The 14,409-nt window shown below is 43.1% G+C and overlaps 1 protein-coding gene across 1 annotated transcript; it reads right to left on the bottom strand.

Annotated features, from left to right (window-relative positions):
- Nucleotides 1–478: 478 nt before the first annotated feature.
- On the bottom strand, nucleotides 479–2,901 carry LOC125465978 (relaxin-3 receptor 1-like). Its single transcript, XM_048560032.2, has one exon. It carries the CDS (start codon nucleotides 2,283–2,285, stop codon nucleotides 1,188–1,190), a length of 1,098 nt encoding a protein of 365 aa, XP_048415989.1. The 5' UTR covers nucleotides 2,286–2,901; the 3' UTR covers nucleotides 479–1,187.
- Between the last annotated feature and the right edge of the window lie 11,508 nt (nucleotides 2,902–14,409).

Below are 14,409 nucleotides of genomic sequence, written 5' to 3'. Positions count from 1 at the left end.
TACCTAAGCTTTGTGCACGCAGGTAGCTTTGTACTTAAGACGGTGCCATGCATGGTAACATTATACACTTTCATTGTACTCCTGTACTTCTATACTTGAGTACATCTGACAATAAAATCAACACCATTAAATATTCAAAACTGGCTTGGATTTTGTAGTTAGTGGTGAAGAATAGTGTTCACTGTTGACTGTTAACTTCAAGCAAATCTGCTTGGAGAGATTTAGCCAAACCACCAATCAGATTAAAGAATTCCTACAGCTAGCAAACCTGGAAATGAAAGGCACAGGTTTAACTTTTGTTTCTTTTTCATGTAAACTTCACCGAGATGAAATAAAGATTGGGCCATACACATTACAAAGCATATTATTGAGATATCATGGACTTTAAAATACATTTATTACATTAAAAGGCAATTTTTTTATCAGAATGGAAGAAAATGATATTACATATTTGTAACTTATTTTTAAGGGCCAGAGAGATTATACATGAATAGTTATGACTAAGCATGCCATTAAACACTCAATTACATTTCATCAGTAAGGCAAATCATTTCAGGGCTTTAACTGCCATCTTCCAAAGTAAAAGTGGAAATTCTTATCATTTCAGTGATTTTGAAAGATTTCCATTTATGGTAAGCTGTGGTGGACCCTGCAGAGGAGCAGGAAATCACTCCTGAATTTCTCTGTTTAACCATATATCCAGGAATCAAAAAACTGCTGTCAATTTCACAAACACTGACAGTTTCACAAATTCTGGATCATGATTTATCCATTTTCTGCAATGATGGGAACCCTAAAGCTCAATGGGGAGAAAAGCTGTACAGTTGTAACAATGAGATAACACAGTGTGGAGCTGGATGAACACAGCAGGCCCAGCAGCATCAGAGGAGCAGGAAGGCTGATGTTTCGGGCCTAGACCCCAGTTGTAAGCATGACCGATTTTCCTAATACAGCTAAAATGTACTTCAGATACAAATGGAATCATTAAATGCTTTTTTATTAAGAACTAAACCTAGGCACACCGATCATTAGACTCTAACTTACAGCTGTAACACATACGGAGTAAACCACATTTACATAACTGGATGAGAAAGCAAGATGTTTGGCAAACTGAGACAGAGTATAAGGATCATAATTAATTCATCAATGATCAGGGAGCACAGTCAGATCCAAAGATGAGCCTTACTTTACATGGAGATGATCACTGGCATCTGTCTCTTCTTCCTGAATGCCAGACTCGACATCAGAGGTCGGATCTGCCTGATAGGGGTCACTTTCAGGAGCAACTCTCTCAGCGCTGCCCGAAACTCCCTTCTCATCAAACAGTACAGGATGGGATTGAGACAGCTATTGCTGTGAGCGAGGCAGACGGAGATGGGGAAGATGTATGCCTGGGTGGTGTAAAAGGCGTCTGTAAACTCGACCACATTCAACTTGATAAAGGCACTCCAAACAGTCAGGGCTTGGTTAGGCAGCCAGCAGATGAAGAAGGAGAGCACCACGATGGTGACAGACCGGGTGACCTTGGACGTTCTCTTTGGGTTGTTGCAGCTCATTTCTTTCCTGGTTACAAAGCGAAGCAACAGGATGTAGCACACGGAGATGATGATCAGAGGTAAGATAAAACCAAACAAGACCTTTGACAGCTGATAGAGCCCCAACCAAAACTGGGGGTCATTGTGAAGATCTGGAAACTTGACAATGCACAGCTCTTCATCTACTACTGCAACAGTGGTAGAATAAATTGCATGGGGAAGGGTCGCAACACAGGCTACTGACCAAATGGAGATGCAGAGGAACTTGTCAGAGTATCCCGACGAGTGTGAATTCATCTTTAGCGACTGGGCCACTGAGCAGTATCTAGTGATGCTCATGACAGTGAGGAAGAAAACACTGGCGTACATGCTCATCACAGTCACTGAAGAGACCACCTTACACATGACATTGCCGAAAGGCCAGCTGAAGTCCAGGGCAGTGTCCACTGCCCAGAAAGGCAGTGTCAGCACAAATTGGAAGTCAGTCACTGCCAAACCCATGACCAGGACAGTCATGGTGGATTTTTTCTTCCCATACTTGTATTGGAGGAGACAGAGGACCAGGAGGTTACCTACCAGACCCAAAACACAAACGATGAAGTAGACAATGGAGATCAAGATCCTAGTGACTTTAAATCCATCGCTCCGTACCTCGGCCCCATCAGGAACGATATATTTCAGGAAATTTTCCAGCGACTGGTTGGTTTGATTAAGCAAGAAAAGCAATTCCTCAAAGTTAAAGTCAGCCATTCTGAACTTCGCTCTTAATCTCTTTTTCCTTACAGCTCTTACAGCAGACTGTAGGTGGTGGCTGAGAGGGGAGCATGTGAGTGATGCAGCTGGGGCCAGGGAATTCTGATCACTCCCTTAGCCCTGCTTTCCCATCTCTCTCTGTCTCTGACTGTTACCCCCTACTATATTTCTCCCACTGATTTCCTCTGTCCTCCACAAATTCCCCCAATTCTCACAGACCATCCCTTTGTCTCAATCCCTTACTCTCGTTTTCTCTGAACTTTACCCTCTCAACTCTATAATCCCTTCCCCTCTGTGTCTTTTTCTGGTCTTCTATCTGTTTCTCTTCAATTCGTTCCTCTCTCTCACTGATCTCTCTCACTCCCTTTCTTTCTCACTGGTCTCTCACTCCCTCTCATTGATGTAACTCCGGTATTTCCATCTGATCTCTTTCTCTCCTCTCTCACTCTAACTCATCCCTCAGCCCCCTCTCTTTCTGATCTCTTTCCGCCTGGTCTGTCTCTTTTCTCTGATCACTCTCTGTCTGATCACACTCCCTCCCTCTGATCACTCTCCCTGTCTCTGATCTCCCTCCCTCCCTCTGATCTTTCTCGCTCCCTCTCTCTCCCCATCGCAGCCCCGTTTCCCTGTCTGCTCGCTCTCTGGTTTGAATCTTTCTCAACTCAGACTCTGAGCTTCGTCGCCCTCTGCCACTGAAGCAGCGACGTCACCGGGTACCTTGCAAACGAAGGGAAAGATGGTAATTTGAGAGGCTCCATGAAGAGAGAGACTCTCTCTGTTGTACACAGTGTTTCTGGGGTAGAAAGAGTTTCTATTGCAGAGAATTTGTGCTGCCATTGAAGGGAGAGAGTGCTTTTAGAGAAAGAGAGACGGTCCAATGCCTGAAGCGGGCAAAACGGGAAACGATGAACACTTGGAGGAATCCTGTCGCATGGAAATCTTCGCCAGTTCAATCACAGATTGTGATCTGTACGATCCCGGTTTGTAATGACAGAATAAAAGTAATGCATTGTAAGGCGTTTTTACAAATATACAGTCTACACAGAGAGCAATCAGGGTCCATGGAATTTCCGCGCAGTTTTAAATTGTAATTCTATTAAACCAGGAATTGGTTACTGTACAGAGTGAGCGTCAGCTCCGGACCGGGATGAAGCGTGAACGAACCGGGGAAGTTTCCGAGTCAGATGAAGCGGGAGGTCCCGAGCAGAATCAGCGGAGCTCCGTGTGTCTTTAACCCAGCTGCTCGGGCGTTGGGTTTCGAAAGGTCTTCATGGGCGGGGGGGCTCGGTCACCTCTGCTGGACTCCCCCCCCCCCCTCTGTGTGTGTATGTATACGTGTCTCTGTATGTATGTGTATGTGCGTGTGCGCAAATATGTATGTGTAAATGTGTGTGTAAACGTGTATAAATATATGTATGTGTGTAAACATGTGGGTGTGTAAATATGTGTGTGAATATGTACTTGTGTGTGTGTAAATGCGTGTTTGCATGTGTGTATATGCTTGCATGTGTGTGTGGTGTGTATACGTGCTTGCCTGTATGTGTGTGTGTTAATGTATGTGTATGTGTGTAAATAGTGTATGTGCTTGTGTGTACATGTTTGTAAATGTATGTGTGTAAATGCATGCATGTAAATGTTTATGAGCGTGTAAATATGCAGGTGTGTGAATGTGTGTGTGCGTATGCGTGTCTGTGTGTGTGCGTGTGTGTGTGCGTGTGCATGTGTGTGTGTGTGTGTGGGGTGGCTGGGGAGCAGGGTGGTGGAGTGGCAAAGTGATTTTGGAAATACTGGACAGAGTGACTAGTGTTGAGTGAAATTAAACCAGGAGCCTGTCCCTGAGAAAAGTTTGGAGCATCTCTGGGGATGTGGGGGGGGAAGCAGCACAGACGAAAAGAATAAGCATGGTTCAGGGGCCAAGTGACCACTCTCAGGGCCTGAATACTTAGGAATGTTTGACAGTCCAGAAAAATGGAGAAATGAAAAAGCAATGTGCTAACTCTCTTAATCCAAGGTAAGATTTAGATTTCTTTTGCACAGTGGATCAGGTTGCAGAGTCAGTTTGGGTTGAGATAAGAAATAGCAGGGGGAAAACAGAAGTTTCTGGAAAAGCTCAGCAGGTCTGGCAGCATCTGTGAAGGAAAAAATCAGAGTTAACGTTTCGGGTCCGGTGCCCCTTCCTCAGAACAGGGTCAGCAGTTCTTTTGGTTTTTATACAGGTGGGATGGGGTAGTTTGTAAGCCCTCAATAGGAAGCATGCTATAGGGTAGAATATAAATCGAGATACAATGGGCTGAATGGCCCCAATCTGCGCGATAACAATCCTGTGATCGCGTGGGGCTTGTAGGACACTTACTACAATAGCCATAAGAGATTGTAATGTGAACACAGAATACTACAAATGCTGGAGATCTGAAACCAAAACAGAAATCGCTGGAGAATCTCAGCAGGTCTGGTGGCATCTGTGGAGAGAGAACAGAATGAATGTTTTCATTCCAGCAATGACTCTATCGGTAAGTTAGCCCAACATCTGTCTTTGGAAAAGCACTAGAATCCCTCACTATGGAAACAGTACTGGGACCTATTGAAAATCATAAGGCAATCAGAAAGGACAAATTTGATTTTGAGCAGGGGAAATTGTGTCCAACCAAATTATTAGAGTTGTTTGGCAATGTTACAAGACGAGTGAATAAAGATTGACTGACAATTGTAATGCATTCCACAGTGCCACATAAAAGGTGACTGCACAAGGTGAGAGCTCATGGACCCAAAGAGACACCATTAGTGAGTGCCTGCTTCTGGCCCATATCCCTCCAAACCTTTCCTATTCATGTATCTATCCAAATGTCTTTTAAAAGCTGTAACTGTACCCACATGCACCACTTCCTCAGGAAATTTATTCCACACATGAACCACCCTCTAAGTAAAAAAATTGCCCCGCATGTGTTTTTTAAATCTCTCTCCATCCACCTTAAAAATGTGCCCTGTAGTCTTGAAATCCCCCCATTATGGAAAAGACAATTACCAATAACACTATCTGCATTCCTCTTTATTTTATAAACTTGCATAAGATTACCTCTCAACCTTTTATGCTCTAGTGAAAAAGTCCTAGCCTATCCAACCTTTCTTTATGAATAAAACTCTCTATTTCCAGCAACATCCTGGTAAATCTCTTCTAAACCCTCTCTAGCTTAATAATATCCTTCCTATAACTGAATGACCAGAACTGAACACAATATTTCAGATCAGGCCTCACCAATGTCCCATACACCTCAACATGACTTCCCAACTCCTATGCTCAAAGAACTGAGCAATAAAGCCAAACATGTTAAATGCATTATCTCTGATACAATGTTAAATGCCTTTTTAACCACCCTATCCATATGTGATACAAACTTCAACGAATTATGTGCCTGCACCCTGAGGTCCCTGTGTTCTGCAACGCTTCCCAAGGCCCTACCATTAACTGTGTAAGCCCTACCCTTTTTTTGTCATACCAAAATGCAATACCTCGCATTGTCTGACAACTCACTGCTCGGTTCATTCCTCGATTTAAGAAAGGTGAGGATTTCATGTATCAGATCTCAAAATCTTTGCAGGATCTTCTCTGAACTTAACCATGTCATATTGACATAGAGAATTAGTTCACCATAGGCAGCCCTGAGTTCATCAAGTAAGGATTTAAACAAGTGGTGCTGAAAGGATCTTGCTTGAATCGCGTTTAAAATCTTAAAATTTTTATTACATGAGAAAAGTCCATAACTTTACTTGCTGTTGGATTATACAGTAGTCATTGACAAAAGCGAAGAAATCATTATTTCTGTAAACTGCAACAAGGCCCATGTTTGGTGCTGCATTTCTGGTGGAAGCTAGCTTTTTAATTAAAGCTTTTTTTAAATAAAAAGCACACACCTTTTGAACTTATACATATCCTCACCCCTTTCTCTCTCTTTCAGGGGCAAAATTACTATATAATTACAACTGTAAATCTACCAGCAAACACTAGTGAGTATAGTTATGGACTTTTCTCTTTAACTATGTCCTTGAAAACCATGGATACAAAAAGCAATCAACTGGGCAGTGTCAGTCATTTCCATGGATTCAATGAATTGCAGCAAGAAGCTCTCCCATCCTTCAGGTACTGTAGTTACTGAAAAACATCTTTAGAGGAAGACTCCACTCGTCTTAACACTGTGAAAGCGGCAAGTGATATGTTCTGAATTGTTGTTATTATTTTTCCTTTGTTCTTAATGTCATTGAAATAAGAGACAGCAACCACAGCCTTGCCTCTTTAATCACCCCAACACCTACAAATTATTTCTTGGCTTTGCCAGAAGAAGGCAAATGTGTCAGTGCAGCCCTACCTTTTGTTGCTGTTTAGGAAATAAAACTGTTGAGCTTTCAGAACAGCCCTCAGCTCCTTGGCTTTCTTTATTTGTTGCATACAGTTCAAGCGAACGCGATCCTTGAATTTACTGCACATCATTGTGCGGCGTTGTTTCATTTTTGCATGTTGCTATAATGTATGTTTTGGTATGATAATTTGTTGGCATCACACATCAGATCCTGGTAGATTTCTTATTCATTTGTTTGCATTGTGGCCACAAAACTTAACTTTACACTGCAAGTAGCTGTCCATCGGGGACCAAATGAAAACACAATGCAGAGGTGGCCAGCTTTCTGGATGCAGCAGTTGTCATGACGATTGATGTGTGCGCTGTTAGGGAATAGTGAGATCAATGTCAGATATCTACACAGTGAGGCAATGTGGGTGGACAGTGAGATCAACTATCAGAGACACTGAGATCGACCAATCGATTATGATCTACGTGTTGGAGACAACAGTCTTGGAGTTTCCTTGAGCTAATAAGAACATAAGAAACAGGAGCAGGAGTTGGCCATCTGACCTGTTGAACCTTCAATAAGATCATGGCCAATCTTCTATGGACTCATGTCCACTTACCTGGCCACTCATTATAACCTGTAATTCCTCGACTATTCAAAAATCTTTGTCTTAAAATCATTCAATGAGGAAGCCTCAACTGCTTCACTGGGCAGGTAATTCCACAGATTCACAACCCTTTGGGTGAAGAAGTTCCTCTTCAACTCAGTCGAAAAGCTGCTCCCCCTTATTTTGAGGCTATGCCCCTTGGTTCCAGTTTCACCTGCTTCTATCTTCTCTATTCCCGTCATAATATTACATATCTCTCTATATCCCCCCTCATTCTTCTAAATTCCAATTGGGCTTTAGCCTGAAACCACAGTTGTTTAAGTTGATATGTTGTATCCTCAGCAGTGGCAAATATTGCAGATCGGTTTAATTATCAGTGAATTGGTGCTTTTCCATTTTGCCTTATCGCCATACGTTTCTTTCAAAGGAGATTTTTTTTTTCTTTATTCATTCAAGGGATGAGGGCATCGGTGGCCAGGCAGCATTTATTGCCCATCCCTAATTGCCCTGAGGGCAGTTGAGAGTCAACCACATTGCTGTGGGTCTGGAGTCACATGTGTGCCAAACCAGGTAAGGATGGCAGCTTCCTTCCCTCAAGGACATTAGTGAACCAAATGGGTTTTTTCAACAATTGGCAATGGTTTCATGGTCATCATTAGATTTTGAATTCCAGATATTTTTTGAATTCAAATTCCACCATCTGCCATGGTGGGATTCGAACACAGGTTCCCAAATGTTGTCTGGTCTCTAGATTAACAGTCCAGCAATAATAGAGAGATAGAAAGCCTTCTCTAGTTCTACAATTATAATTGGAAACAAAATAAATGGCAGAAGAATTTGATTCTGTCTTCACAATGGAGTGCACAGAAAATAGAGAACCAGGTGCCTAGTGAGAGAAAAGAATTGAAGGAAATCAGTATTAATAAGAAAATACTGCAACAGAAATTAATGGGTTCAAAGACTGACAAGTCACCAGGACCTATAGTCTCCATTCCAGAGATCTAAAGGAAGTGGCCCTGGAAATATTGGATGCATTCTTATTGAATCTGGAGCAGTTGCAGCCATAGAGTCATAGAGCTGTACAGCACAGAAACAGACCCTTCGTTCCAACTCATCTATGCTGACCAGATATCCTAAATTAACATAATCCCGTGTGCCAGCATTTAGACATATCACTACCCCTTCATATTCATCTATCCATCCAGATACCTTTTAAATGTCATAATTGTAGCAGCTTCAACCACTTCCTCTGGCAGCTCATTCCATACACGCACCACCCTTTGCATGAAAAAGTTGCCCCCTAGGTCCCTTGCAAATTTTTCCTCTATCACCTTAAACCTATGCCCTCTACTTTTGGACCCCTCCATCCAGGAGAAAAGACCTTGTCTAATTACCTTATCCATACCTTCATGATTTCATAAACCTCTATAAGGTCACCCTTTTCGATTAGATTCCCTACAGTGTGGAAACAGGCCCTTCAGCCCAACAAGCCCACACCGCCCCTTGGAGCATCCCACCCAGACCTATCCCCCTATAACCCACACACCCCTGAACACTACAGGCAATTTAGCATGGCCAATCCACCTAGCCTGCACATCTTTGGACTGTGGAAGGAAACCCACTCAGATGTGGGGAGAATGTGCAAACTCAACACAGTTTTCCAAGGCTGGAAATGAACCCACGTCCCTGGTGCTATGAGGCTGCAGTGCTAACCACTGAGCCACTGTGCCACCCAACCTCTGGCGCTCTGGGGAAAATAACCTCAGCCTATTCAGCCTCTCCCCATAGCTCAAAGTCCTGCAGATTGGAAGGTGGTAAATGTAGCTCCACTATTTAAAAAGAGAGGGAGAGGGAAAAAACACAAGAGAATTACAAACCAGTTAGCCTCACATCAGTCATGAGGAAAATGCTAGAATCTATGATGAAAAACATGTCAACAGAGCGCGTGGAAGGCATTAACAAGATTGGAGAGAGCCAGAGATAACAAGGCGTAGAGCTGGATGAACACAGCAGGCCAAGCAGCATTAGGGGAGCAGGAAAGCTGACGTTTTGGGCCCTTCTGCAGAAAAAATGAGCCAGTTGTAGGAAATCGGTATTAATAAGAAAATACTGCAACAGAAATTAATGGGTTCATTAAAGCATCAAAGGAGCAGACTGATTGAGGAAATATTTCCTCACCCAATGTGTGGTGAACTTGTAGAATTCCCTCCCTCAAAAAACTGTCGAGGCTTAGTCAGGAATTTTAGTGACACCAAGTTATACATAGTACCCATTATATTGTTGTAGCTCCAACTCAAACAGCATGCAACACACAGAAAGTCAACACTGGATTTAAACCAACAGTGTGGAGCCGGGGGAGCACCGTAGGCCAGGCAGCATCAGAGGAACAGGAAAGCTGACGTTTTGGGTCAGGACCCTTCATCCCAACCTGAAACGTCAGCTTTCCTGCTCCTTTGATGCTGCCTGGCCTGTTGAGTTCCTCCAGCTTCATACAGTGTTATCTCTGACTCTCGCAGTTCTTACTATCAGTGGATTCAAACCAGTTTATTCTGGTATATACAAATGTACAAATGGCCAGGGAGGGTGCTATTACACTTCATCTTCCTGAATGAAGGCATTACGCAATGTTAAAAATTCCATTCAACTCACGTGCATCTCTGGTTTTCCACTTATTTAAGTCTAACTTAACTGCTGACTTCCTATTCCTACAAGGTTCACTCCTTTCTTGACTCGGACTTTCAATATTTGAGGAAAGATTTTCATCTAGAGATAGCAAGAGCTGCAGATGCTGGAGCCAGGGATAACACAGTGCCCATCCTTCTCTGAGGAGAAGCTTATTGCCACAAGGAGTAATTTTGCCCTTTGCCCTCAGTGGAATTTTCCTCTGCATCAGTCGGACTGACTCAATTGGTTTCAGGCACAAGTTGTGTTGGAGTAACTCTTGGTAATTTACTCCAATCCCAATCACCCAATTCATCAGACCCATTTGATTCTCCCTAACTTTCTTTTTCTTTACGACTTCCAAAGGTAAAACTTGATCTACACGTGCAAACTTAATCTTTCTACTACCAAGCACCCTGAATAAAGATATGAGAACCTGAGCTATTAACAGGTCTCCCTGAAAACCCACTTCAAAAACTATGATTCTACTCTTTCACCATTTCAATGCACCACCCTGCTCCCTGGCCAATATCTCTGTCTCCTGCTTGCTACGGTCTACCAGTGAAGCCCAGCACAAGCGGGAGGAACAACGCCTCATTTTCTGCTTGGAGACCCTACAGCCCTCCGGACTCAATATTGAGTTCAATAATTTTAGGGCCTAAACCCGCCCGCCCATGTCTCAGCCCCTACCCCACGCACCAGGCCTTGTTACCACATAGCCCGCCACTACACACCTCCTGTTTTTAGTCACTAACAGTCCCCATTAACAGCTATTCACCTTCCCAGCCTGATCATTAGCAACTCCTTTGTCAAACTGCCTTTCTCTCTCTTCAGGCTCTATCCTATCGTTTACTCCCTACCCCAATCTGCCTCCCTATTTTCTGCATGTAAACTGACGTTTTCCCAGCCACCATCAGTCCTGAGGAAGGGTCACCGGACCTGAAACATGGCCTCTGTTTTCTCCTCCACAGATGCTGCCAGACCTTCAAAGTTTAATCTGCCCAAATGTCCAGACAGCTTTTCCATGAAAGTAGATTCTTAGAAATATTTCTCAGCAGCAAAAGCCTCACAAATCCCTGACTAGATTGCTGGAATTACATCCAACCAACTTTGTTTGGCTAGGGTGGCAGATACAATTGCAACATTTAAAAGACATTTGGACTGGCACCTGGATAGAAAGCTTCAGATGCATATGGGCCAAACATAGGTAAATGGGACTAGCTCAATTCAGGAAACATGGTCAGCATGGACAAGTTGGGCCATCTGCTGCACAGAAACTGATCCTTCCCTCCATTAAGTCTTTGCCAAGCAGATATCCTAAATTAATCTAGTCCCAATAGCCAGCATTTGGCCCATATCCCTCTAACCACAGAAGAGCAGAATTCTTCTAAGAGGACACTATAAGATAATTCAGACTTACAATGACACAACTTAGATGTTTGTACTTGGGACCAGTCAGGCAATTTGTTGATCTAATGCTCATGGCAGACTATTCACAAGCGTACAATTGCTATTAAGATCTGCTGAGTTGTGCCCCAGGGGTTGACAAGGAAAAGGAGAATTTTCGAAGAGCATCAGAAACTATTTGATGAACCCACAGGTCATAAAAACACATTGACCATGATTACAAAGAAAATAGGGAAGTTTGACTCAAGCATGAGTGTAATGATGCTGCAAAGAATGGGCACATTTTGGGGTGGCATGGTGGCTCAGTGGTTAGCACTGCAGCCTCACAGTGCCAGGGACCCGGGTTCGATTCCAGCCTTGGGTAACTGTCTGTGTGGAGTTTGCATGTTCTCCCTGTGTCTGCGTGGGTTTCCTCCGGGTGCTCCAGCTTCCTCCCACAGTCCAAAGACGTGCAGGCTAGGTGGATCGGCCATGCTAAATTGCCCGTAGTATTAGGGGTGTGTGGGTTATAGGGGGGATGGGTCTGGGTGGGATGCTCCAACAGATGGTTTGGACTTGTTGGGTCGAAGGGCCTCTATCCACACCGTAGGATCTATCTACCTATCTGTCTAAACCCTTCCTATTCATGTACCCATACAGATGCCTGTTAAATATTGTAACTCTGTCAGCTTCCACCACTTCCTCTGGCAGCTCATTCCACCCTCTGTGTGAAAAACTGATATCCAAAACAATGTTCTGTACATGGAAAGTCCACATCAAACTTAATTTATAACTTAGTTTACTCTGGAATAAACATATATACACTTGGTCACAAGAAAGTACCATTACAGTGCCACATAAAGCAAATGTCAAAAGCTTGGCTAAAAGAAAGTGCATTTATGAGCAATTTGAAGAGCAAAACAGAAGTAGGGAGACCAAAAACTTTAGGGAAGGTTTTCCAGAGTTTGTTGGCATCGTTATTCTCATCCTCTTCCTCAGCATATGGAGAACAGAAAGTGGTTTGAATGTCCCAGTTTCCACCAGCTTCAACACAAATTCCTGAAATTTATACTGATTGTTAACAGAATCTTGAATCAAGAGAATAATAACACAGGACAGTTGGTTCGATAGAATAATTTATAGCAACCTTCAGGAAGCGTCACTAAAAAAAACCAAAAACCAACTTGTCCCAGGGGATAATCGTTTGAAGTGAAATAGCCTGCTCATGTCATGGCATGTTAGTAAAAATGTAACAGTTCTAAATTGAAATAGTTTTAAATTACAGTCACAGGCCAAACTGAAACCCTACTGTGTGATGTTAATAATTAATATGCTCCCGCATTTGATTCAAAATTTCCGTCTGATGTTTAAGTGCAGCAGAAATGAATGATATAAAGAGACATTATGGTACAACCTGATTTCAAATATCTGTACGTACCTGTTTAAGCACCTCTTACACAAGAGAATACTTTTATTCCTTACCAAATCTTGAATGCATGACACATTTTGGTTGATTCCAACACAACAAGAGATCAACATGCCCACACGGCTGGGAGATTTGAGGAGATCTTTTACAACAAGAAGTCTACAAGGTGAGGACTCTTGCCTGATTAGAGGGTACATTAGAGGATTGGACAATAGGGTTGTGCCCATCTCAATGATTGCTCATTTGAATAACAACAGACCAATGACATTTAGCCAATAGGAATATTGCATTGTTGTAAGAACTCAAAGAAGCCACGGAATAGGATTATTCAAAGAACAAAGGAAATTACAGCACAGGAACAGGCCCTTCGGCTCTCCAAACCTGCGCCGATCCAGATCCTCTATCTAAACCTGTCACCTATTTTCCAAGGATCTGTATCCCTCTGCTCCCTGCCCATTCATGTATCTATTTAAATACATTTTAACTGACACTATCGTGCCCGCCTCTACCACCTCCGCTGGAAATGCATAAAGAACTTTCCATGTATATCTGCCTTAAACTTTTCCCCTCTCACCTTGAAATCGTGACCCCTAGTGATTGAGTCCCAGTCTGAGTTAAAGCTTCTTGCTATCCACCCTGTCTATACCCCTCATGATTTTGTAGACTTCAATCAGGTTGCCCCTCAACCTCCATCTTTTATATGTAAATAATCCTAATCTACTCAACCTCTCTTCATAGCTAGCATCCTCCATACCAGGCAACATCCTGGTGATCCTCCTCTGCACCCTCTCCAAAGCATCCACGTCCTTTTGGTAACGTAGTGACCAGAACTGTATGCAGAACTGGTGGTCGAACCAAAGTCCTATACAACTGATACTGATTGTGGATGATCAGCCATGATCATAATGAATGGTGGTGCTGGCTCGAAGGGCCGAATGGCCTACTCCTGCACCTATTGTCTATTGTCTATGCCTTATGCCTTCTTGACCACTCTATTGACCTGCGTTGCCACCTTCAGGCTACAATTGGCCTGAAGACCCAGACCTCTGTGTACATCAATTTTCCCCAGGGTTCTTCCATTTACCATATAGTTCGCTCTTGAATTAGATCTTCCAAAATGCATCACCTCGCATTCGCCCGGATTGAGCTCCATCTGCTATTTCTCTGCCCAACTCTCCAATCTGTCTATATTCGAGGGCATTCTCCGACAGTCCCCTTCACTATCTGCTACTCCACCAATCTTAGTGTCATCTACAAACTTGCTAATCGACCATCTATACCTTCCTCCAGATCATTTATGTATATCACAAACAACTGTGGTCCCAACACTGATCCCTGTGTAACACCACTGGTCACAGTTCTCCATTTTGAGAAACTCCCTTCCACTACAACTCTCTGTCTCCTGTTACCCAGCCAATTCTCTATCCATCTAGCTAGTACACCCTCGACCCCATGCAACTTCACTTTCTCCATCAACCTACCAGCGGAAAACTTATCAAACGTCTTACTGAAGTTCATGTATATGACATCTACAGCCCTTCCCCCATCTATCAACTTTGTCACTTCCTCAAAGAATTCGATCAAGTTGGTAAGACATGACCTTCCCTGGACAAAACCATGCTGCCTATCACTAATCAGCCCATTTTCTTCCAAATGTAAATAGATCCTATCCCTCAGTATCTTCTCCAGCAGCTTCCCCA

This window comes from Stegostoma tigrinum, chromosome 30 (genome assembly GCF_030684315.1).
Source record: "Stegostoma tigrinum isolate sSteTig4 chromosome 30, sSteTig4.hap1, whole genome shotgun sequence".
Lineage (NCBI taxonomy): Eukaryota > Metazoa > Chordata > Chondrichthyes > Orectolobiformes > Stegostomatidae > Stegostoma > Stegostoma tigrinum.
This window is presented reverse-complemented; position numbering and strand designations above follow the sequence as displayed.